The 26,975-nt window shown below is 40.7% G+C and overlaps 1 protein-coding gene across 2 annotated transcripts in view; it reads left to right on the forward strand.

Annotated features, from left to right (window-relative positions):
- fbxw7 (F-box and WD repeat domain containing 7) overlaps nucleotides 1–26,975 on the forward strand; it is a 158,467-nt gene that overhangs the window by 119,160 nt on the left and 12,332 nt on the right. The window contains exons 1-7 of one of the 2 annotated variants that reach the window (XM_030044163.1): nucleotides 12,041–12,435; nucleotides 17,157–17,239; nucleotides 18,708–18,849; nucleotides 22,160–22,294; nucleotides 24,319–24,442; nucleotides 24,605–24,744; nucleotides 25,473–25,586. In XM_030044163.1, coding sequence (XP_029900023.1) covers nucleotides 12,397–12,435; nucleotides 17,157–17,239; nucleotides 18,708–18,849; nucleotides 22,160–22,294; nucleotides 24,319–24,442; nucleotides 24,605–24,744; nucleotides 25,473–25,586 — 777 coding nt within the window. In that variant the 5' untranslated portion in view covers nucleotides 12,041–12,396. Of the gene's footprint in view, nucleotides 1–12,040; nucleotides 12,436–17,156; nucleotides 17,240–18,707; nucleotides 18,850–22,159; nucleotides 22,295–24,318; nucleotides 24,443–24,604; nucleotides 24,745–25,472; nucleotides 25,587–26,975 lie in introns of those variants that run through there. The other variant, XM_030044094.1, reaches the window with a different exon arrangement.

Consider the following 26,975-nt stretch of genomic DNA (forward strand, 5'->3'; position numbering starts at 1 on the left):
CACAAGACAGGCAAGGTATACCATATTACTGCCCTCTTTACATAAACCAGAGATCTTAATTTCAGACCGCACCGAGGCATTTGAGATTTTTCCTTTTAACAGCAGCTGGGGTCTTCCTCTGTACTGCCTCTGTCTCCTGGTCCGCAGCATGGGACAGAGCTCATCAGAGACCCCATGCCGCCAACCATCTCAGCCTGACTGATTTCAGCCATAGGATACTGAGCACATATGACAAGCACCTCAGACAGCCTAACCCAAGTATTATTACTGACCCTTTAATTGGTACGACGACTACTGTTACAGTTCTGAAAAAGATACTTACTCCATGATGTGTAGAGGACAACGATTTTGCTATATACAATTGTAAGGGCTGTACCTCTGTATCTGTGGTGACTTCTTATATTTAGTAAATAGTCCTCATGTTAGCCCCACCCAAGTTTGAACTTTCTCTTTGCTGAAGTGGCTGTGTTTCCTTTTTCTTTTTCTTTTTTTTTTTTTGTCATCAAATCAGGATGTGCTGTTGGAGAGAGTATATGAGGCCCATGCTCTATTTTCACCTGTTGTGGATGTCCCCTCTCCATTAATTCATACTTCTCGTCTGTCTGGTACTACTGCTGGCAATATTATTAGGTGTGTGTATGTGTGAGTGCAGGTGAGGTGTGTGAGTGAGAGAAAAGAGATGGAGAAACAAACATGCTTTCGAGCGCTGCAGGGTTCACCACTCCTTTGCCCTTTCTGAAATTAAACGTTTATGATCCCTGACCCTTGCCATTACATCAAGCACTTAAAATCCTAAGAGAGACATTTTTCCAAGCATCAGTCTCACCCACCCAGCAGGTAATGTAGCTCAGTTCATTGAGTAGTATTTCATTTGTTTGTTGTAGCACCAGATTTTTCAGACAGTAAAGGCGCAACCATTTTCCCCATAGTGTACAATTACTTATGTACTCGTATTTAATCAGCAAAATGGCTACTTGATGCTCACTTCTACTTCAGTGTCAAAGGTTAAACATGTTAACGTCCTGTGCCACATTTAATGAACCATATCAACTTCACTGATATGTTTGATACAGTGCATTGCTTATGATCATGTGCTTGTACATTCTTGGTTCATGCAGCAGTGTTTCTTGTTTATTGTCTCATCTGGGTGCCTAATACTGTGCCTAATGTGCACATCATATTATGTGTTACTTAGCAATGCACAGAAAAGTAGACAGTAGCATTCCACTCAATCTGACAGAGCCTCTTGTAAAAAATGAAAGTGAAACTTAAAATTCTACACATCCACAGAATTTTGACCCTATTTAAGATGTGTAAAACTGCTGAACACTCAGTTAACATGAGTCCCACGTCACGACAGCAGTATTTACCCTGCAGTTGTTTTACAATGGACCCACTGCTCTAACTGTTAAAGACAGCAAAGACAGCAACCACTGCCACAAGTAAATTGTCAACCTGAGGACAAAGTGGTCAATGGTGCCACCCACCCCCACTCCTCCACGAAATTCAGAATCTGCACAATACAAGTTAAAGTTAGCTAACTCTAACCCCTGTATTATTGGGACATGCCATTGGCTTAGTTGGCAAAAAAGAAAAAGCTTAAAGAAGGCAGTTTTGATTTGATTTTGGGAAGTAGTATAAATTGTCGAACAAGTATTTGCCAGTGACATTTTCACACTGATGGAGTGCTTTGCATATATCTCAAACAGTTAGGGCTACAGACTAATGGTGAAATCACCCTCTGGGCCAGTTGGTAACCGTTAAATCACTTTGTGTTGACCTGTAAGTATAGTCTTAGGTGGAAATACTGTAAAACAGTGGTCAAATACATCATTCTTCCAAGTTTTGCCAGCCACCACCCCCATTCATCTCAATTAGGCTTAGGAGCTGAAGTTAACTAAATTTGTTCTCCACACAATTATACAAAAAAGTCACCGTGGTAATGTTTTCCCAAATTATCAGCTTTTGTAGTGGTCCTAAAAACTGCTGAGCTTGATTATATCTTAGAGGCTGTGCTGCTAAAGCAATAACCCAAAGGGCAATTTGCAAAAATACTAAATCATCGATGACTACAAAATTCAAAAGTAGCAATTGGCCCAAATAAATTAATAATCATTGTGTTCATGAATGAGCTCTTCTCAACCCACTGACAGAAGCTTTTCTTTAAATGTAACCATCATTTGTAACCACAAATAGAAATAAAAAAGCAAGAGGGGAGAGTTATGGGGCTTTTGGTCCCCCTTTTCATTTGTCTTGCCAATATTTTAATCAGACCACATGAGGGATTTCCAGCTGCCTGCTTTGCCAACATACTGGCTAGGTGCTGCCAGCTGTTGCTATGAAAATTTTACATGTTTGCTTTGTGGTAGATGTAGTTGCTTTTTGAAATAAGACTGCTTCATCCATCTGAATGATACGACATGCTAGAGAATGTTAATGCCAATTCTAAGTCCAACCAGGCAACACCCCAACCCATAAAAGTCAGCTAATGAAGTACGCAACAGTCCAAGACTCTGCAAACTAGAATATGAGAGTGATTGTATTGTGTAAAAAAAAAAAAGTGTTAGTTGAGCTCAAGGGGAAGAGAAAGAAAATGAACTGAGAAAGAAGTTGCTTAAACTCCCACTAAAGTAAATTGATCACTAAGATTCTCTAGTCTGATTTCTTTCATTTTTCATAGTGTAAGTTGCTGTACAATTTCATTTGGAGAAGTAAATCGTTTATAAAATGGCACTTTGCCAGGATCAATCCAAGTAAGTATGCGATAACAAATTAAGTGCAAGAAATATTATACAGGACTCTTTATCAATGTTATTCCTGTGATATCCTACCAGTTTTCTACCATTTTTATGAAAAAAAAATGGTATAGAGTGGCAATGTGCCAAGATCAATCCAAGCATGCAGCTACAAATTAAGATACAGAAATCTCATACAGAGCTCTTCAACACTGTTATTCTTGTAGTAATTTCATAATTCAGTTTTAATATGAATGTAAACTGAAGCTTCTGTTCGATGAAGCAATCAAACAGCTATTTTGTAACTGTACAGTGAAGTGTTGTGGGGTTTCTGAAGCAAAGAGACTTTTTCTTCACTCGTTATGATTGAAAATACCTTTTGCAATGTCCATGTCCAAAGAAATTCATCATTAAACGCAAAACAAAGTGGGCTTTGGCAAAGCAGAGGCAATCACTTGGTCATAATAATAAGTAAACCCAAAAATCCCCTCAAGGCACTGATTCAGTTGGGCCAGTGACATCTTACTGGCCCCGGGACAGTGGCAAGTCTTCATTTTCAAACCTCGCCCATTCTCTGCTGCACCTTTCTATGCCACTGATGCATAGCCAGCCATTATTTCACCATAAGACATAGATATACACTTAAACCATCACTTATATCCTATTTTATTATCATGACCAGTCGTCAAGATAAAACTTGCTTTAGGAGAAATTTGCTCACTTCCAGTATGCATGCAGATTTACATCACTGATGCATCAGATCAGTCATATTTCCCAAGAAAACCACCAAAACAAAGACTTATATGCTTTCATGTTCTGCCTCTTTGATCTCTCTTCAAAATACAGCCATCATTTAAGACTCACTCTGTGCAGGCAGACATGGCTGTTGATAGCAGACTAGTTGAGTCACTAAAAAGGTTGCTATCACACTCTCGCTGGTGGCCCATCACAGATAACAATAATCCCCAGTAGACACTTTAGACAAGAGCCTGGGCTTTCAAAGGCATTGCCATTGGACACATGCAAACAAGATCAAATGTGCCCTTCACTTTCTGGAAATTGGATTGTGATCCAAGATGGGAGTCACGTGTTTCACTTTATCATTACCAAATGTTTTGGGTTGTTTTCTTGTCACTTTTTTGTGCCACTTTTCTACTCAGCTTGGCAGTCAAGACTAGGGAAACAAAACAAGACCTCTGATTTGAAGTTTCAGCTCAGCAGTGGTGAAGATGTTCCACCCGCATTCTTTCCACATAACCTCATTGTTCAGGCGTACCTGTCGATATGATTCATCTCTGTTTAATCTTCAGAAAACAGCAAAAGAGATACCATGGCTATCTCATACTCAATACCAAATTGCTTTACCAGCCTTATCTGCTTATTTTCTTCTGATTTTCTTCTTTTCTTCTCTTTCCTGCAGTTCATTGTTCTGTAAGTTGTTAAACTACCCTGCTATTTATCTTACCACAGAAGTTGGTACAACTTTATGTTCCCCTGCAGTCCAACTCTTCTTTGTCATATTGAGGAAGATGCTACAGTTTGTCCTGTGATGAAGTCTAGCCTACTGCAGTTTTGCAGTGTGGTTTATAATAGATCAATTTGGTGTTCTGTACTTCAGGGAAACTTTTTGATGAACACCGTCAAGGCTATGGCACCGTTTCTCTTGTAACTTTCCTCCACTTCCTCAACCTTTCCAGTACAGCCTCAGTGAAAATTCATATTAGCATTATCAGCAGAGAGCTTGGCCTGTAAATTGGAGCTATTTTTAAATGTAGAGTTTCTCTCCCATCACAACACAAGCTTGGGTAGAGGAAAAATGTGGTGTTGTGTGTGTGTGCATGCGTGTTGTGTCTTGCATGTGTGCATCATGCTCCTCTGGGTGTGTGTGCACTTGTTTGAGGTTGACCATTTTTCAGTATACAGCACAGCAGAGAAGCCTACATAAATCCGTGAACTCTTATCTCAGCAAAATGCTAAACAAACACTATTCTGTATTATTGTTCATTTATCACTTTTGTTCTTTTTGAACATGAAGATATCCAGAACATCCATAGCTGTATTTTACTGTTGCATTTTCTGTATTTTTTTAAATGTCAGCATAAAAAAATCTTTAAGAATCAGATGAATACTTAACTGAAGGGTGTATGACCAGTGTTTTTGCTTATTGCGGTGTCTACAACACACTGTGTGCAATGAAGTTTATTTTTTCCTCAATATCTTTCATTTACAGATTGAATAGCACAATCTGATCCAATTAGAGGAAGCTAAAATCTCCCATGAGAGGTTAGACCTATTTCCTCTTGATACCATTTGGTGGAGCAGCAAATATGCAAATTACTGCCCTGTCCTAGAAATGGATGGTAGTTTGAGAAGGACACAATAAGTGCAGAATACCAAAGGCTGTGTGACGTGTGAAATTATTTAATAGTTCAGGTCAGGCCATCAAATGCGACATACAGAATATCCTTAACGGTTTTCCGCAACTTCTCAAGCAAACTCAGGCGCCTACAGATGACAGCCAACACCCAGCAGGTACAATTTGGCTCGCTCTGCTTCATCTGGGATGTGGAGTGGTAATTCTGGATGATTAAAGGGGTTTATCCGTTTCTGTGTAAATGTTTATGCCAGCACCAGCCAAGTTTCACCTGGCTCATCACACACATTTCCATAACCCTCTTTCATTTCTGAATGAGATATGACAGCTCAGTGTGCATCCAAATGCAAAAACAGATAGGCTTATAATGGGTAGAGGATTGGAAGTGGAGGAAAATGTTAACACACCTATGGTGAAATTTTGCCTGCAGAATTCAGCATTACGAGTATGTGATGTCCTTTTGAGGTATTGATTGCGTATTAGAACGGGATAGGGGATTTTTACAAGAGGTTTTCGACTTACTGAAACTCAGTTTATTTCACTATAATTCCTTTACAACACTGAAAGATGAAGAAAAAGCCACTTTTAAAACTGTAGGCAGTCATTAATGTTTTATTTATATGTGAGAATGGAAATCTGTTTCCTTGTTGCAGTTCTTCATTATAGCTGTATAGAGTTGATATGAATTACACATGGCCAAAGAGCAGCTTTACTTTGAAGAATGCATTAAAGGATCAGGATTATTATTGTTAAGTTATTTGGACCGCACAATGCTACATCACAACTTACGCATAAGATCAAAATATTAGTGTTAGTTGTGGTAGTATGATACCCTTGCGTATCCACATATTGATGTAATGCTAGCATATTGTTTTTGATGCACATACATCTAAACTTACTGTTTGTAACTATTCGAGATTTTTGAACATCAATATGGGAAATGTTTTTTGCAGTAGCTGACACAGTCAAGATGACGAATTTTGCATCAAAGAAACAAAACCTTTTTCAACAACTTTTCATTTCGGCAAGATCCCCATGGTATTATCATTACTCAGAGATAAAATATATCCTTGTCATATTTTATGTCCCACAGAATAGACCACTAAATAAAAATCATACACAACTATTTCTGTCTTCAACTCAGTTTAAATTCTGCACATTGTACTGTTAATTCATTGGACAGCACAAGGGTTTAGACAAGTGAAGCAAATGTTTGGTTTTCTGTGTAAAAAGTCAGATCCTTTTTTCCTTGGTTCATTGTAGATCCTGAGGCCAAAGGGTTAATATCATTTTCCCTCAGCACTCGTGCTGCACTGATTCATTCATTCTCCCTGGGGAGATCAACAGCTTCCGCTTCTTGGTCGTTTATCCTATCACCCAGGTCCTAGATCAGTGATCAGCTTTAGCAGTAGTCATTAATAAAATATGAGACAAGATGGTTGTCATTCTTAGGCTTGTTGTTTGGTGAGAAGCTATATGTAGCCCAAATACAAGTTCCATATTGTAGAGCAAGCCGTTCTGCAGCTTTCATGGTAGAATGGAATTGTATGGCAAGCCAATATTTTCTTAAGTTCAAGCAACGTGTCAGTTGTTTGATTTACAGAGTTGTTTTTTTTTTTTTTTTTTGTTATGTCGATTTAGATAAACATTTCAAATCTTAAAAGTCACAGGTTTCAGCAGCAATGTGGGGTAGATAAGACTTCAATAACAGTTATAAATCTAATTTCAACAGGCCTAGCCTCTTCAATTTCTTTGAAACTTTGGAGCTGTACATACAACAAATTGTCACAATTTTCTGCATTGCTTCAATATTGTGTTTTTTCCTGCTTACTGTTTTCTCCAGAATATTTTTCTCCCTAAAATATTCTGTCTTGTGAGAAATGAAATAGAATTTTTTGTTTGTTTGTGTTTTGAGATAAATGCCAATAAAATGAAAACATTGTTAGGCTTTTTCCCCTCAGCGAAAAAGAAAAAAAGGGTTTTTGTTAACCACTTTACATTAGGCTTTATTTTCCTTTCACCACACCAGGGAGGCATATAATCCAGCTCCAAATGTATTGTTGTGTTGTCATAAAATGTGACCTTCACTGCTTTTCAATTGCAGAAAACTCCCATTTAGATTCTGCAGTGTGATAAGCAACAAATAAAATTCAATATTAGTGTTCCCCAGTAATTTATGGCATTACTATACAACCCGCAACCCCACTCTCTCGATGTCTGTGGCCTTTCAGAGCACATGCATGTATTATTGCATGGCAACAACACGGGACAATGTCTGTCTTGGATTTCAGCTCATTTTCATCAGTGCTAAAAGTATTACTACACTCCGCTTCCATGTCTACTAGACTTTAGATGATCATACACATTTTAAAATTGCTGGTAGTTGCAAATACTGATCTCTGTTCTCCATTTATTTCGCATGGACCTCATTGATTTCACAAACAAGATACCAGTGCCTGTTGATTGATTGATTTTTACTCTTGACCCAACCCCTTTAAACCTGTTTTAGTCATGTGGGAGGCTAAAGGATAAATTAATTCAACCCCATGCTATTATTGATGATGATATTGTGCTTTGCTGTGTGCCATGATCCATGGTTTCCTTATTCATCAAGCCTCCCCCGCATGCGTTGCATCTGTCCAATCTGGAATGTGGCTCACACGTCACCATTGCTGAAAATCCATTGAGAAGAGACCCCCTAGTCCCTCATTTTGTCAGAGGGAGGACAATCACACAATGACATGGCTCTGTTTAGTGATGCATCACTGCCCAAGAAGTATTTGCCTCCTTCAAGTTCAGCACCTCACATTAAACATTTGCTCAAGAAGGACCTATTCGCCTATAGAAAGTTTTGTCACAGTTGAGTCCATCCAGTCTTATTAGATAGATGTTAAATCTGTATTTCGCTCATTATCACCCCCTCCTTTCCCTCACTGCCTCTTCAGCTTTCGCAAAATGCTCAACTAAACTTTATGCCTGTATAGTAGTGCAGTATCTGTTGAGTCACCTATTGAAACACTGGCAACAGCACATCAGGTTAGGTCACGTTGCATCGCTCCATTTTTTTTTTTATCTCCTCGTGTTTTATTTCTTGCTTTCTGTGTTACATATTTTGATTTGTATTTGATTCATCACTTAGCCTAGATCTAGGTAGGCGCGCTTGTGATGACTGACTATATAAATAAACTTGACTTGAATATCCATTTTGCCTTTTGTTTATGCAGTGTCAAATGAGTACTAGCATTTTCCCACTAGCTGCAAACTGCACTGCAATGCAATGAGAGATTTTTTTATCCATCTTCATACATTTGCTACTGTTCCAAATAGTAGGCTACTATTTGATATTATTATTAAATAGTGTATCCCCATCACTTGAAGTAATTTTGTTTGGATGACAACGAGGTGACAAAATAGAGTCTAAATGAGTTTGCTCTCACCGACACCTGTTTTGTGAAGCTTTGTGTCTGGCTAGCAGGATTTTGGTTTTGATAAGCAGAAGGTCAGTATCGGGGGGAGGCGTGTTAATGCTTTACAAAGTGGCAGGAGGGGAACGACAAAGGAGGCTACGGCCTATTCAAAGGCCACAGTGCAACCCCTCTTGCATGCCAAGCATTCCAATGTGCTGTGTAAAGGTTGGGCCAGCAGTGAGGGACCAGAGGGGCTTTCTCCTGAGTGCCGCCTCGATCACACAGACAAAACTCAAACCAACCTGTCTGACACACCCCGCCTCCCTTGCTTTGAATGCTTTCTTTGGTGTTAGCATAGTAACAAAGGAGAGAATCCCTGTGTGTCCGCAATGTCCAGATTACCCATGTCCCTCTACACCTGCTGTCTTCTCAAATGAATGTGCACGACAAGCATGTGGACTCTCACTGAATGATCATGATTGGTTTCATTAGCTGCATTCATCCAGAGGTCTTTTCATAAAGCAGCAAAAGCCATGTCCCTGTCTTTGTGATTTTATTTGCTCAGGTAAACTGACATGGAGATAATCCCTGCAGTTCACAGGACATCATTAGTTCTCTGTTTTGTCCAGCACACAATTTTGTTTCAGAAGTGAGGCAGATGTGCCAGTGCTCTTTTGCCAAGTGTTTTATTTCTGTTTTGTTTAGCTCTAACAGCCATCGGTTTGTCTCTTCACTCTTGATTTAATAAGTGCAGGTGTAGGGACGAAAGGGGCTTTCTCCTGAGTGCCATAGGTTCAGGGTGTCTGCAAGGACGTAGCTGTCCTATGACCTGAGGCTTCATTGCATCCCCTGTTTTGGTTTGGAGAACCTCCATTTGCTAATTCAGGATTCCCTGTGAGGTCAACACTGGTAAATGTTGAGGACCTGTTGAAATTAATAACATCATCCAAATTGATGTTGTAGAGATTAACACCATGACATGTCTGGCTGCCAGAAACCGCACATTCAGCGTTTAACATACATTATACATTACACTAAATAACAAATTAAAAATAGTAGCAGGTGAATTTTATTGAGAAATGTATTTCAGCACTGTGGCATAATACCGTTGTGCAGGACACCTTCAATATTTTCTGTTCTGTTCGTCGATTATTTAAAAAAAAAAAACTCCTATTGTATTTTTTACATGGCCTGCTAAAAAGGAAAAGCTTAGTGACCTCATATGAGGATATTATTGTAGAAAAGGTATTTGCAAGTGTGTGTGGACCTGCCAACCTGTACATAGCTTTGTGTAGCAGCTACACATTTTGACATCAAAGTATGTTGGCACAATTTGTCACTCTAAAGTAAGCAAGGGAACACCTTGTGAGTTTGACCAATTGTGCAGTACTGAGGTCTAACAGCAAAAGGCAACAGCGAGTGTCTAGCCTGCCAAAAAGAAAAAGAAGAGGTTTACCAATCACAACATCAGATTCGTTCCACTTGCCTCACACTCGCCTATGAAAAAAATATATGCAGGCGGGGATGATTGACAACTGCGTAACGTCATTTCAAGAGACAGTAGCTAGGATCCACAAAGCAACTCTTGACCTTGATTTTAGCCCTCCTCACTCTAGCTGGCTCGTTCCTCAACTAAGGACTGTTCTTTGAACTACTTTCCAAAGGTAAATGGACTGATGGGGATGTGGAAATTTGAGATTGTGCCTGTTAATGTGTACAGAAATATGTTAAGTTAATGTTAGCCTAACATTGCGTGTGTTTTTGGAGGCTAGCTTGCTTGTTCACCAGTCATTTTAGTTGGCAAATTTAGTTTATAATTGTTAGTGTGTCGTAGATGGTTATCATGTGACTTCTCATAGTATTTATAATATTAATTATTGCAGCTAAACCTGTAGTTGTAATGAGAGGAGCAGATTATGGCACCTCTGGCAGGGGAAAACAAAAATGAGTGTACATGCCCCAGAAATTTCTGGAAAGTTATGGGAAGAGATGTCCGTGCCTCTACATCTCCAGATTTCCCCACCATGCGTTCTGCACAGTCTCCAATACTGATATTGATGTCAGTCATTAAGGATTGATCCTTAATGACTGACAGCTAATGTTCAATTATTATCTGCTGATCAGCAGATAATAATTGAATTGTGAATTAAAAGGGATAAAATTGCAGCAAAAATGACAGTACTAACTATATATTTAAGTGTATCCCAAGAATGAAAATGACATTAAGTGCTGATGTTGGCGTAAGATTTTATGACGGAGAGATTTTGTTAATTCATGCGTCAGTTTGTCTACACATTAACAAATCTCTACACTTAGATTTGGAAATTCTCTTACACATTTACAAAGCCAATTATGCACACATGTATTCCTAGTACACATTTGCAGACTTTTGAACACATTAACAAATTCCAGCACACATTTAAAGACACATGGATTGAGATACAGTTACACAACTCTCCACACACATTTGCAAATAATTCTGCTGCAGTCATATCCCCATAACCTCCCACCACCTGGTTTATTTATCTGATGGCTGTATGTTGCTTTGAGTGGCAGTTTCTGCAGCTGTGACAGAAATTTTAACAGTTCAAACAATGCCTTTCACTGACTAACTTCCATTCACCTGCACTTTGTATTGATTTATGAAATTTGTTTTACTGAATGGACCATTTTTAAGTTGTGATTTGTTAGCAGCTGCAAAATAACTTCCAGTTGTTATGCCATCGGCAGTGCATGTGTAATTGCCTGCCATGTTGAAATGTAAATAGTGGCTTGTTCAGTTTCTGTAAATAAGCAGGTGCACCAGACATGGATTCTTTACACTGTTGCCAAATAGATCATAATGGCAGACTACTTTCTTGCGTCATTAAGTGTTTTGTCTTGAATGCTAAAATTGTTCATTGTATTGCTTAGGTGCATTATGTTTCCAACCTTTTTGTTTTTTCTCCAAAACATATAAGGAACAGAATTTCCCATGCTTTGAATTACACCAGTCATCTATAGTTACCCAGGCTGCAATTACTGCCCAATGCACAAGCAGTTTATAAATGAAGGTGCCATCTGTGGAGAAATAATGAGAGGTGGTGTAGTCCCAGGGCGGGGCGCGTGCACGAGGCGGGGTCGATGGTGGTGGTGGTGTTTGGGTTCCGCAACAAGTGGGGGGTCCACTTGTGTACACACTCAAAACACACACGAGAGAGAGAGAGAGAGAGAGAGAGAGAGAGAGAGAGAGAGAGAGAGAGAGAGAGAGAGAGAGAGAGAGAGAGAGAGAGAGACGAGTGCGCACCCATCCCGCTCTGTCTCCTTCCCTCTCTCCCCTGCTCGTCTGCTTTGCATATGTTCCCCCGGTACCCTGCTCATATAAGATGCGCTGCTCATAGTGTTGAATGCTGGACTGCACCATTCCCTTCCTCTCCATCGGGGAGACTGTAATCCGATCCCGTGTAGAGAAGCCGTCGTGCTGCCTCTGAAGAGGAAGAGGGCACGGCTCTGCGCTCTGACGCTCCTCTCCACTCCTCCCCCTTTCTCCCGAGTGCCACTGCTGCTGTCCCCCTTCCTTCTCCCGCATCTATTCCTCCCCGCTCGGCGAGGCTGGTCGGGTGCCACACACACAAGCCCTCCAGGATTCGTTGCATCGGCATTGTTCACCGAGCCCCATTCAAGTCAGCGTGACACGACGGAGCTCTCCTTTAACTGGGGGAATCTACTACGTGCACAGCAGTCCGGTGACGTGCCCGAGCATGTTCACATCAGAGATAGCGTCGGATTTACCTGAGTGTACACTGCCCTCGCGCTGTCAGAGAAATCTCCCCAGCACGCAGAGAGATTTGGACTTCACCGATTTTCACTGAAGAGGAAAAAAACACACCGGATTACAAGGATGGGGTTCTACGGCACTTTAAAGATGATTTTCTATAAAGTGAGTAGGATTTCTGCTGTAATACGCCCGTTATCGACAGCGCCTTGTCACCGCAAACACAGCCGTGCCTTTTTTATTTAATGTTTTTACTCGTTCTGCCGCCCTCATTATTTTTGACGCGCCTCTCTCACAGCAGATTGTACGGCCACTGCAGAGGATGAACAGCCGTGTAGCAGACCCCTAGAGATGCGGATTTAATTGCCTAGGCCTTTATGTTAGTTCTGTGTTAGATGTTACAATGTCAGGACGTGATTTGCCGTCCTTTCTTTCGCAGTAACTTTAGCGGTGGAAATAAATCCGACCGCCAGGTTTCAAGTCTTATCAGTGAATTTTGATTTATTATATATTTTTTAAATGGGTTACACCACCTTACTACAAAACAGAAGCTCTGCCGTGACAGTTGTGCTGCCATTTGATTTTGTACTGTGTTTATATTTTGGCGCTGGGTTTGTGAATTTTTCATGTTAACATCCCATTCTGACTCAGCTTTGGCTCGATGTGCCCAGTGCACCTGTACATCAAAACGATCAGTGCGGTCCTCCCATTGACATAACCTGCTAGTTGACGCTATACCGGCTTTATATCATTATAAGTACACATATAGATTGATTTCAGATCACTAAAGGCGGGTCATAATGTTAATATTAATGCAGACTTCACTATTCTACATAACTAAGGGCAAGAACAGCACGTCCCCTGCAATCTCTCTCAGTTTGCAGCGCTATTATGCTCCTACATTATGCAGTGGTTATCTTGTACTGACCAAGTGGCTGCTAAGATTCATGTATGTGATCTTGTGCATTGCCTGTTGGAGTAGCCTATTCCTGACATTGCGCAGTTGCCTGAGGCTTGAACCACAGATAATGGGTCACTGTGTCAGACTGTGTGAGGTAGAATATCCTCAAGGATGTTGGATGTATAATGTCGAATGCCAGCCAGAAATTAATGGTACGGAGTAGACCGAGAAAACCTGAATTGGCATTTTTGAGAAAGATTTTTTATCTGTGCAGATGGATCAAATTAGAAGGGGTGAATCATCTGGCTGAAGCAAGTTGGATGAATGGTTTATCATCTAAGTATCCCACTAGAAATTTCAATTAAAGTCTGCGATGGTGAGCTTTCCCCTCCCATGTCCACAGTTGTACAATTTCAATTCCGGTATTTACAAACGGACGTGTGAAAGGAAATCCATTACATGGAGCACAAAATGTAAACAGATTAATCACTCGGTATTCATTTTCCTGCATCTGATAGAATAAACAAAACCTTGCATGGGAAAAAAATTCCATACCCTCAGGTGAAGTTTTGATATGCTATGTGTATTGGATAGTAGCCTCTGTAGTGTTAGACCTTATTCAAGCAGTCACTATTCCCTGAGTGAAAATGTTGCCCTTGGTTAATGTTTATTTTGTCTAGGGAGTTAAATTGGCCCTTATTTGCGCTCTCTGACCATTTTGGGTTTGTACTCATACAGTAGCATCTCTATCTTTTGAAATCAGCCCCCAGAGCTTATATTTTTGGGATTTTTATTTTTTTTGTGCTACTCTTAGCTTATACAGGCAGAAATTGAAAACCCATCATGATTTCAAATCCACATTATAATCCATTTTACATGTTTAATTTCTGAAATTAAGGGTAGGGTTCCTATCATCCTGTGAATTTAATATCTGGTTAACTCTTATTCTACACAACACCCAGTGTTTTAATTCAGCTGCCTTCCGCCTCATTAGAAATGCTGATTAGTATAATGGCAATTATTCCTTACTTCCTTGATGCATTATTTGAATAATGGGACCACGATTAGCAACACTGTTGAAATGACTGATGCTGAAGGATGTACTCTCTATTTCAGTGAGTCCACACATTACGTTGGAGTGATTGCTGCCTTTAAAATATCATTAACTCTCTGCATCCATCTGCCCTCTCTTCTCAGCCAGATAGGGAAACCAGAAGAAGTTGGACACAGTTTGACTGATAGGTAGTGGCTTACAAAGACAATATTCTCCTTTTGTCTTTGGTTACCTTTTCCCAGGCTTAAGCACAAGAGGCTGGTGGCACTCTGTTTTTTGACGCCTGTGCTTAGTTGGAGGTTTCCTCTCTGCCGCTTAAACACACATTCAGGCACACACTCACAGAGAGCACTCCCACTCTTTTTCTTCTCTCTCACTCTGCCTCTGTCTCTGTCTCTCTCTCCCCCTCTCTCTCTCTTAGATACACACAAATGCACACACACCCATACATTCATGCACACACACCCAGACTCTCCTTGGCTATTGAACTGCCATTGCAGTGAGATCATTGCTTTGAGAACAAGGGAAGCTGGTTGAAGAATGGGATTTCAACAAGCTGGAATATCCTGTATACCCGCATCTCCTTTATCAATCTACAAAGCTCTGTCACCCCAGTGTTTTAGATTTAGACTTGATGGAGTATACACTACATGTTTGTGCAGCTCTTGATAACATTTTGACGACATTTACACAACTCTGGCTTTGTGTGTTGGATTTCTCATCTCTAATGCTGATTCATTCAAGGTTTTTCATGATCTGGCCTCTTCTGATGAAGCTCTCTGCATGTACCATTGCAAGTCCTGTGCAGAGCTGACATGGTTTCATTCATTTCTCTGGCATAGATGAGTCCTTTGTCATATTACAGTATAATGTCTAGGGCATAACTTAAACACTCTGATAAGCCCGCAGCACAGGCATGTTAACACACGTGCATCAAGTAAGCTTTGATTCTTACTCAGCCAGTTGTTCAGTACATTGATTTTTCTTGTCCATGTTAGATTAAGTGGCAGGTGGCCTTTATTTGCTATCACAGATCTAGTTGCAGTTGACCTAACATTGCATTCATCATTTAGGTTTTCGGTAGCTGGCAACAAAATAAAACATTTCACAATCTGAGCTATTGTTCTTGGGCCAGAATTGGCTTGCCACATTGAATGCTATTTTGGACACCCTATGTGGTCTTGAGGACAAAAATACGGAGAGGACAAATATGATGCTGAGGCCATCCATGTACAACAAAACACAGCAATAAACATATATCTTGAGGAGAGACATGAACCACACAGTAAATGCAAAATAAAATGACCTTCAGAGTTATGTCGCCAGTACTTATCCCCCTGCTTACACAATTCAGTAAGTGCATTACTGTATATTTTTTGGTGTCAGAAAGGGTTTCAATTAAATGTGGTTTGGGGACCTTAGGGGCAAGGCATTAACAGACCATCTTAGTGGCACAGAAGCCAGTCCTGCCTGAGATTTCTAATACAGTTTGTCTGATGCCACAGCAGGTTGTGGAAGGGCTGCCAGGCAGTTTGGGCAAAGATCTTGAAGTAAGAAGTGTTGAAGGGTGGATTTTGATTGGTCTGTGCTAGAATTAACACAAAATAGCCCTGCAGAAAGTTTGATAAATGCTAGAGTGTATGAATGAATCATCAGTGTGCACAGTGCATAATAACATCTAGTTGTTTATCAAAACAGCCTAGCCTGTACTTCAGGAGCGTACTGCCTTGGTCTGGTCTTTTGTTTCTTGTTGGCAGCTCATCAATATTTACCAGTGAAACAGGGCATTTGACTGGAGACAAATCCCTACTGCAGGGTATCAAATAACACCCCTCCATTTCAGATTTTTTTCTGGGGTTAATATTTGTACTAGCGATGTTCCTGCAGCTGTTTTGGAGTGAGGCACAGATGGAGCACTGAGCGGACAGGCTGTCTCTGTGTGTATATTCAGCAGCCTCACTTCAGACCAAAACTACGTGACCACTATCAAGTCTAGTTTAGTTTTCAGTTTCATGTAAAGCATATTTCATTTAACCAGAGAAAAAAAGGCCAGACTGCCATATATGGTTTTTTTTTTGGACCTGACACTTTAAATCAGGGGTAAGTCAGCCTTTTTACCCATGAGGGACTGGTGATGATGATCACTTGCATGTGCAGGAAGAACTCTGGCCAGATTAGCAGGCATGGGATGAAGAAATCCGGCTCGCATAGACCCCTACACAGAGTCCTTTGTTTACACAATTGGGTAGTCAGTAACATGGCTCTGGCTTTGCATCAATGTTGAAGGGGGTGGAAGAGAGAACAGTGACGAATGGAGTTGCTCCGTTGTTCCTCTTCAAGCATCATTGTAAATCAAACTCTGCTCTGGCAAATTTATGAGTTATCTTGTACATTAGGCAAGCATCGCCTAAAATATAAAAAAGCTATGGAAGCTAAAGAGACCATAATTTATATTTCTTATATTTTAAAGACCTTGATCTAAAAATTCTTATGCCACAATATATATTTCATAGTAATGTCACAGCGGTGGTACATGATTGGTTTGTTGTCAAATACTTTAAAGATTTAAGGTGCTCATTTGAAAAGCTCCGTTCCTATGCGCATTTTCAAACTGGTAGACTGCCTGATTTGCTTCTCAGGGGCTGGTTTTTCACTAAAGAGTGAAGTGAATCATGTTCACTGTTTCTGAAGGAAAGCAATCAGGTAAGAGTTAGGAAATACAATGAGTTCTGACGAATAAAGCAAATGCCAGAAGTGCCATCTGTAACCAAATTCTGCGTGTCATACATCTGCACGCTTGTATTTACTTTTCAGAGGGATGCGGAATAACAGTAAGAGCTCTGTGCTGGGTCTAAATTTGGTTTTCTGTAGGGTTTTGCTGTGATGGTCTTTAATGTTTTCTCTTTTGTCTCCTCTCCCTTTGACTTGCAGATGAAGAGAAAGTTGGACCATGGCCCCGAGGTCCGATCTTTCCCTTCTGGAAAAAAGCCCTGCAAAGGCCCAGAGTATCCAAGGTAAAAAAAAAAAAAAAAAAAAAAAACTCCACCCATTGGATCCTCCAACTGCACAAAGAAGACATGCCTACTTACAAATCTTCATTTTGCCTGTTCTGCAATGTCCACCTTTTTTCCTGTAGGGCCAGAATTGAGTAATTTTGAAATTTACCTTTAAAGAGATGTATTTCCTTGCTGTAATTGGATTATTCATATGGATGAGCGTATCAAAAAAGGAAATCAAGGTGTATGAACAAAGATGCTATATCTGCGATTTTCAGACAAAAAATAAAACAGAATAGTAATGATTCTGCACACTATGGTATTATATCAGCACCACCCAGTCAGCAGTCCCAGATGTTTTTCAGGCCCTGAATATTTAATGCATGTATTCACATGAAAACTCACGCTCCCATGAACACACATGAAAATATTCCCAGAGATTCAGGCTGAACACACACACTTCACGGGCAGTGGTGGCGTGTAATTGGCCCTGTCTCAGCTTCCTATCCCATTAAAGATGAATCCATTATGAAATAGACCCCAGCTCCCCATTCTGCTGTCAACAAGCAGAATAAGTAATACTGAGATTGCCCACTGGATGTTTTTTCTTGCTGCCACTACATTACAAGGGCACACAGGTGCCCTTTGAAGCCCTGTGCTGCCTTTAAGATCCTGTTTCTTGCAACAGGAGTGATTGAAACTGAACAGAGATCCTTGGCATTTTGCGTACTTTGAAGTCTCTGAGTGAAAAGCCTACATTTGAGACCACCCTAAAGGAAATATCTGTTGTGGAGCTTTTTTCCCCCTTATCTCTGTCATTTCAGTGTGTACCACACATCTTGATATATAATTCAAATTCGCTCTTCCTCTTCCTACTCACAAGATGCCAGTCAGTTTCAGCCTTAAATATGACAGTAAAAGATATCCTTGTCAGCCAGAAGCCACAATACATCAATGAAAAATTAAATTTCTATTAATTTCTGTCCTATTTGTAATCATTACATGCCTTGTTTCATTAGGCTGTAAAGGGTAAGTCCACAGAACATAGGTTTTTGAATGAAGTAAGAACAACGTAGATGCTGTTTGAGCTGATAGCAAGACATAACTTTGATTATCTGAATTAAAGGGATCTTGGCCTAAATTATAACAATATTACCATATAATTGGACATAGCCTGTGTCCAATGAAAAAAATAGAGGCGAAGATGAAGATGACCCAGAAATTTAAAAACACCAGTAATTGTGTTTTAATTTGCTTCACAGAATAAATTTGCCTTCAGCTGGAGTGCTTACTGTTGAATGAGTAATGGGCTAAAAATGCTTCAAGTTTTAGAGAAAAGTCTGGTATCAAACAAGTTCAGCTTTAATTATCCAGGTTAGCAGGATTTGCATTTCCTATGACTCTGCAAGCCAGATGTTGTGTAATTTCCTTTGCTGTTATAATGCCCCTGTTGTGTCTTATATGTCTTTTCCCCTATAAATTGCAGCCCAACAGGAATTGTTCCATGCCCAGCCACACCCACCACATTTGGTCACATCAGAACAGCCAATGGTCAGGGGCAACAGAGACGGCGCATCACCTCAATTCAGCCACCCACTGGTCTCCAAGAATGGCTCCGAACATTTCAGGTGAGTTCTCCACAACACAGCGGTGTTTCTTCCTACACTGTCCATCTCCCTTCTCCCATGGGCAGCTCTGAGCCCTCAAGCAAAAGCTCATCAAAAAGCAGATGTTGTGCCCAATCAATGTTCACTTAGTCTCAGAGATAATTGCTGCCTTGTTGTTCTGGCCCACCACATTACCATAAGCACCGTAGCATGGAATTGAAATTAGCCCTACCTGTTCAGACTGTAAAGTAGAGTTACCAGATTGCATTTTTCTACCACAGCCTTGTGGACTATATTCTGTAGGCTTTAGTCGAACAGATGTTGTCCTCTGTGATCCTCTAAAACCTAGTAGAGTTTTTAAGTAGAAAGTTTATGACAACAGTTGTTTTTCACATCAAAAGGTGCTGCAGTATGATTTAAGCCTATACTAGATGCCGAGCTCCACTCTGCTTTGTATTTTTAATGCATTGTCTGAGAATAGCAATGCTTCTGGTGTGTTAAGTGTTTTGGAAAGGACCATGCATAATTGGAACTGACACAGTCCAGTCGCTTTTACAAGGCATCGTCATTACTTTGATCCTCATGTAATATTTTGGGAAGTTCTCATTAGCTCAGTATAGGCTACAAGCAAACCACTTCAGTGACCATTGGTTCAAGCCTAGATATCAAACTTAAGGTCTTACATCACAAGAACAAAGAGGTCTTGAATGTTTTGAGTAGTAAAAACCAGAATGATGGTCCATTAACTGAACCCATGAGTGATATCCTGTCTGTACAATAATCTATGTTATAATGTATATAATTCAGAATCTTACCTATGTTCCAAAAAGTGTTCATCTTGAACCCAAAAAGTTTTCTGTAGTGAGTTGTGATGAGGCAAAAAAGCCACTTATGTTTGTCTGAGTGTGTGGCATTTAAAGACCTGGATCTGTCATGAAATTGAGAATTCCATGTTCTTAAGTAAATCCTTTTCAGTCTTAAGGAAAGAGTTGTTTTTAACTGAGTCTGTCCACTCTGTTCTAAAGATGCCATATTTATACAGGGTTTTTTTTTTTTTTTTTTTTTTTTGCTGTGTATGTGTATCTGGAGCTTTGTGTCTGCAGCCTTTTTACCAGTCATAAATGTAATCTTTTGGAATATAAATGGGGAAAAATTACTACTTTGCTCTTTTGCTTAAAAGCATTGTGTACAAGATAATAGCTTCTTAAATGCAACAAAATGTCAAGACTCTGGTGTTTCTACATTGGCAGCTTTCTCAAGGGGCTTAGTCAGCAAGATTTCTCTTGTTTGCCTGGCTAGATTTCTTTGCATCTCTAATTTGGTGAATGAAGCGGCTTTCTGATCTTATGGAATTATGGTGCTTATGATCAGAAGAACAGTTGCTGTCATGACAAAAAGTAATAAGGCTTTGTTTTAAGGATGTGGTTGAAATGGTTGCAGCAGTAGAAGCAGCTCATGGAGATTGCATGCCATCTGACGCATCTTAGTTTCTACAGCTTCCGTCGATTTCTTACGTAATAAGTAGCCACAGTGATTTAATTGCTTTAAGGAGACCAGAGTCATTATCGTGGAATAGCTGGGTCTGCCTGTAACAACTGTGAATGAGAGTTTTCAACTAGGCTGAAACTCTAACATGCCACAGCCTACTGTCTTTAATCCAAGAACCCAGGCTACAGGCAGCTAAACCTCAAACATACATTCTATACATTCCCCAATCCTGTCGTAGCCTTTAGGCTTTTGCATAGACTTGAAGCATTTGAAAAGTAAAAGCAGCTCCAAAGAAGCATGTCTGCAACAGCTCTCCAAGTTTTGACTGATTTGAATTCAGGGATTCGGATTTCAACAATCACCACTGATGCACTTACAGCCTGTTACTCTGGCTATAGAGAACCCGTACACAGACCTAACTGTAGGCCACTGGTTACCAAATGGTTAATAGTGATAATCTCGTCAGTCCTGGAAGAAATCCTTGCCCATCATGGAGCCTTACAATGTGAATGCATTTATTGATTTGAATGTATGCATACTTGCAGTTAAAAGTACATATTTACCACTAAGCCTGAAGTAAACAGCAAAGCAAGAGGCAGTCAACCCCCACTGTATGATGCACAGCCACTGAGGGATTTGGCCATTGCTTCCTCAGTGGCTTTGTTGTTCAGCTTAACTATACTTGTTGCAGGTAACTTGATTCCGGAGCAGGAATACATTATGACAGATTTTTTTTTCAGTCTGACTATAATACTTCTCTGATATGTGTTCAGGGCCTTAGCCTTTTTGAATTCTGAGAAAATGCATTTTCAAAAGCATACAATTCAACTTCCTTTTTGCAGTTGCTACATACATAGAGCTCACCCTTTTCTGTGAATGTTTGAATTAGCATGTTTGCCAAGCAAAAATCAACAGCCTATCATAATGTTTAGAGGCACAGCAGTGTAACAATTGTACATCAGTAATTCAGCATGTTGTCCATGCATCAGCACAACAAATGCTATAAACACTGTAAACCTGTCCGAAATGAGAGAGAGAGAGGACAGAAAGACATTTCAAATATCTAGAATTGGCAACTATTCATGTTTAGTTTATCAGACTGGCCAGCTAGAAACTAGTAATGTAATCAAATAAACAATCCCACTCCTGATTGGCTGTTGTTAACCTGTCATTCTTGTTTTGTTGTTTGAATCAAGGTGCAGATACAAAGTGCGCATACCATAATGCAACACATACGTAGTTATTTACTGATCCTAGTTATGGTAGGGAGCAGGGAGTTCTTTGCACCCCCTGATTACCTCCAGAGCCAGCACTTCTGGCAAGAGCTTTTAGCTGCCAAATTACAGGTGGCTTGTATGCGCCACATTTTCCATCCAGCCTCACAGCCTGTAATCATTGTTAGATTTCAGTGCTCCTCCAGAGCAAAACAACTCTGGCCATGCTGCTTGGTCCAACATCAAGCGTCATCCCACAGCCTGTTTTAAGCAGCAACAGAATATTCATCCAGAAGAAATCCTCCTACAGAACTGTAGTAACATACTTGATAGAGGCTGTTTCTTGATGTGTAAATGACCCTTTAATGTGTTGGCTGCCAGAGAAGGGCAGGTGCCTGAGGCAACTCACTGCTGTGGAAGGAACATAGTACACGCACACAGGCACATTAACTTGCTACAGATGCAGTGACACCCGCTTTGCATGTTAGAATTCAAAGCAGTATCTTTCCAAGGCACTCCATCAAAGCTTGTGTATAGATCAAACTTGACAAAAAAAAAAAGCTTACACAAGCACACTTAAAGTTCTGCACTACTTCTTCTTAACCTTCCCTCTGTCCTGTGTGTTGCAGAGCTGGAGTGGCCCAGAGAAGCTGCTGGCACTGGACGAGTTGATTGACAGCTGCGAGCCCACACAAGTCAAGCACATGATGCAGGTGATCGAGCCACAGTTTCAGCGAGACTTTATCTCCCTGCTGCCCAAAGAGGTGAGTTTGTGAATCCCCTTTTCTTTTTTCCAAACACCCTCTCCTCTCTCTACCTTCTCCTCTTCGTCCTTCATACTTTTCTTCTTCCTCCACCCTAAAGTCCCATGGGAGCAAATCCTCATGGTTGGTTTTGTTTCTGAATGAACATGGCCCATAGAGGCTTGGTGTTCTCTCCAGCTTTATTCCTGTCCCTGTCAGTCCACACAGCATTCAGAGGAAAAAAACATCTTTACCAGGTGTGTTTTTTTTCCCCTGCAAATATATTCAGTGGTGTCGGTGTGCCACAACAATTCAGTAACATCACGTGTGGTATTCTTCCAAAACAGCCTCGATCCACCGTAACACCATCTGATCAAATTCTTAATCTCTTAACATCTTGCCTCTGGGTGATGTGAGGACAAGAGGACGTAGACAGGCGTGGAGGGGGCAAGTTATGCGCTTAGTTGTGAGATTTAATGGTGTCAGTAGCACCGCTTGCTCCAGTGCCAAATCCCTATAACATTTGAGATAATGTGAGTTCAGACTAGGATATGAGAGAAGCCTAAGCTCTCTTCTTTCATTTTGTTTTGCCTTTGCTATTTTTTCCTTTTTCTGTTTTGTTCGGCCTGCCTTCTTTCTTTTGATAATCCCACCTCCTCCATTTTTAACTGAGCTCCTGGAGATATATTGGTAGGGGTTGCTGGGGTAAAGTAATTTCAACAATACAATCCTCAGGGCCATAGTACAGATATGGTTGAAATGCCGACTCCCGAAGAGATTGTGCACTAGGTTGTGTAGCTGTCTCTGACTCATTGACTCTGGTTCATTTACAAAACTCCTGAAATGTCCACACAGTCCCACTAATGATCACTAGCTCAGACAGGCTTCCTTTTTATTGAAAAGTGTCAGGGTTTGAGATGGGTCTTATATAGGGCGTGAATTGTAATACAACTTAAACCAACCAATAAAGCATATAAACATAAACTAGGTGGACAATATAATGCAAAAACGTAAATATGCCCATGAACTACCTAAAAAGCGGTAGGCCCACCTTTAGTCCTCAAAACAGCTTCAGCTCCTTGGAATGCTGTCATACAAGTCCTCAACTGTGTAAAATGGATATTGGACAAGAAAAAGCCTCCAGGTGTTTGAGGTATGGAGGAGGTGGAAATTTACTTTTCAGTCAGTGCTCCAGAAATTCCCACTAAGGTTCAATGATTTTTTTAAATTTTTTTTTTTAGATTTGGTGACTAAGGAGGCCTTCGAAGGAGTTTAACCATTCCTCCTGGTGTCCATGAAACCACTCTTGAATTTAAGTAGTGTGTAATAGGACATTATAATCTGGGATTAAAAGACTATTATAAAGGAACACCATTTGCGCCATAGGATGCACCTTGTCCTGTAATATGGCCTCATAATCCTCCATTGCACAGTGACGCATGGCAACCACCAGACCTAAAAACTCCTCTGTGATGGTTGGTCATACCATTAGAGATCTTTTGGCTTTCTCTGCCCACATATAAGAAAAACGATAAAGAAAAAAACAACTCGGGGACCATATTACATTGCTCAGGGTTCCAGGTTTTGTGCTCCTTACACCAGGTTATTCGTCTTTGTTCTGATTTTGGGTTTCCAAGTGGCAACCCTGCAATGAATACCAGCTTTTACAGGCTCACAAATGAATGTTTTTTTTTTTTTGTTTGTTTTTTTTTTGTTTTTTTTTTTTTTAAATAGTATCACAGATGTGTTGATTCAGTTCATTGGAAACCTTTTAAGCCATGTCAATGTAATATAAAAGTCTAGTTAAATGTTCATCTATCTTTGTCAGTGAAATTTAACTTATGAACACTTCTCTTTGCCTGTGAATTTTGTCTGTGCTTAGAAAATGCTGTTATACTTTCAAAGCTTTGTCACTTCAAAATTAGTCCTTTTTTTCATGTGGTATTTCTGTTATTTTGTCCACCTCCTGTAGTGAATAAAGAAGTCTCATTCCCTTATATTCAGCATTTACATCATTTGCATTCTTGTTCCTTGTCTTTCACCAGCTGGCTTTGTATGTGCTGTCATTCCTGGAACCGAAGGACCTCCTCCAAGCAGCCCAGACGTGTCGCTACTGGCGCATCCTAGCAGAAGACAACCTGCTGTGGAGGGAGAAATGCAGGGAAGAGGGTGAGTCCTAAGCCCCTGCAGCAGATGAACTACCACTCTGCTCAATACTTTGCATACAGTGATGATTAAACCAGTTTTACAATACACTTTTAGAATAAGGACATTCTCAATATATTGTCGACGTGTGCTGTCCCCAACATATCATCTTCCTTCCGTCAACAGGCATCGATGAGCCTCTACCTGCCAAGAGGAAGAAGCCCGGCTTCAAGCCTGGCTTCACTCACAGCCCCTGGAAGAGTGCCTACATCAGGCAACACCGAATAGACACTAACTGGAGGAGAGGGGACCTCAAATCACCCAAGGTAGGCTTGTCCTCAGACTTCAATTAAGCCCATTAAGTAGGCCTCAATACACGTAGACCACAATACATGTCATCAGCCCACTTACCAGTAAGCTATTATAGATTTGATATCAAATGGCACTTAAATGGAGAAAGGCTGAAATGGCATTTAAGTGAAGCTAGCAATGGGTCAGTTTCATGCTCCTCAGTGTGGTTTTGGAATCATTCAGGAGCTGGAGCACAGGACAACCTCTCCCTTGCTCTTTTTAAATGAGGACTCCATCTGTCTTCCTCCTTGAACACACAGTTGAAAACTTTTCCATGAAGCATGACTAGCATGGCAGAGTGAATTCTTAATGGGCCTTGTACGCCTTTGCTCATTTTAAAACGTCCACCGGTCCATCTGGACTACCACAGATGTAAATTTGGTTACTGTGCTCCTTATATGCCTTTGCACATGCTGCGCGAGCCCTCATTTGCTGAGTTAGCAGTGCTGTGGCCCAGTATTAAGCAGCAGAGATTAAACACACACCCTCACACACATACAGCTCTGTTGAAAGATCTATGCACACCTGCAGCACTTGATGACATTTGCCTCTCATCTCCCTTTTTGCTTTCATGTATAAAGCAGTGCAGACTCATTGTCCACCTCAGTTCTTGACATTTATTTTGTCATTCGTCATCTACCTTTCTATTTCCCCCTGGTCTGTGTTCGTCTTACGGCATCTCTTTATGTGTCCCCTCTCAAAGGTGCTGAAAGGTCATGATGACCATGTGATCACCTGCCTCCAATTCTGTGGCAACCGCATTGTCAGCGGCTCTGACGACAACACGCTCAAGGTCTGGTCAGCCGTCACAGGAAAGGTAAGTGCTAACTGTTTTATAACCACTGCTTTCTCCCTTAGCCTTAATGTCTCATGTTGCCATCACAGCTATGGAGTTGCAGTACAGTCAGGCACACTGTTCAATTTGTAAGAGGTTCATTAAACTTCATGAATTTTTCAGTCTCGTTGATCAGGAAATTAAGAAGTTGTTGTCCAGATTACTGTATGCTTTGCAGTAGCCTAGATTTGTTCTAAAGTATTCCATTGATTGAAATTTGTAGCATATTGCATTCATGAATATATACAGACATGAGGCACAGCTGCCTCCCAGCACCTAACTGTTCAGACCTCCTGACCTGAAGGTTATTGATTGCTGATATTAGCCCTGCTGCATAAAACCATCGTCCCAAGACTCCATTTTGTCCTTTATTCTTAACCCCACATTTAGCCATTTCGCAGTGCCATGACTTGCTACACAGCGCAGGTCCACAAGCACTGTTAGTATTCATAGCTGAGGCTGATGCAGTGACACAAAGCTTTAGCTGCAGCTTTGTAGTGTGTGTTGGAAAGTAAGGTGTTGGTTGTTGTGTGGTGTTCAAGAGAGCTTCACACATCCTCGTAAATCACTGTTTGCCTCTGTGTTGGACTACATTTTCACTGGAGCACTTACTGAAAATTTTTTAGCACAGTTCTTGCAACACAGCTATGATCATGCTTCTTCATTTGGCAAAAGTAAGTATAGATTGAAAGAAAAACCCTGAGAGAAATTTATGATCACGCATCAGTAAGTTTCTGTTTCTATTGAACATGATAGACTAAAGACAGAATAGATGAGCTTGCTTTTCATTGCTGCAAAGCCCCCCCTTATAGATAGTAAAGCTGGCATACAGCCAAGTGGTGATTACACGCATATCAGTCACAGCCTTTGCTGATCTGAACAGATCTTGCCAAGGTCATCTGATAGGCATGGAACACGGATTGGCTCTCCTTCACGGTAAGGCTAATATCTGGATGACAAGTCGTTGAGTTAAAGCTGCAGTGGCTCCATATTGGGTTGTGTAGGTCAGAACATCTGTGATGAGTCACATCACCAGCAGGCTGAACTGCTGTTCAGCTGCCATGCTGCGTTGAGGCTGGCATCACAGAGACATAGTGTATGTATACCTTCCACAGCACTAAATCTGCTATAAAACTGTTTGTTTACAAATAGGTGAAGTCTTGACTGGGGGAAGAGATGAGCCTAAATCAGTTTCTGTATGAGGACTTTATTCAGAGCACATCCCTCCATGGATCACATCTCGCTCTGTGCTCCCTTAGCTCTGAACACTAGAGAGAATTCCTCACTGGAGAGGAATTGCCAATTAAGTCTAGTCGACCATTTCGTTTGAAGTGGCTGTTGATTCCAGTACAGCTGTAAAGCAGAATACAA

This window comes from Myripristis murdjan, chromosome 1, assembly GCF_902150065.1.
Source record: "Myripristis murdjan chromosome 1, fMyrMur1.1, whole genome shotgun sequence".
Classification (NCBI taxonomy): domain Eukaryota; kingdom Metazoa; phylum Chordata; class Actinopteri; order Holocentriformes; family Holocentridae; genus Myripristis; species Myripristis murdjan.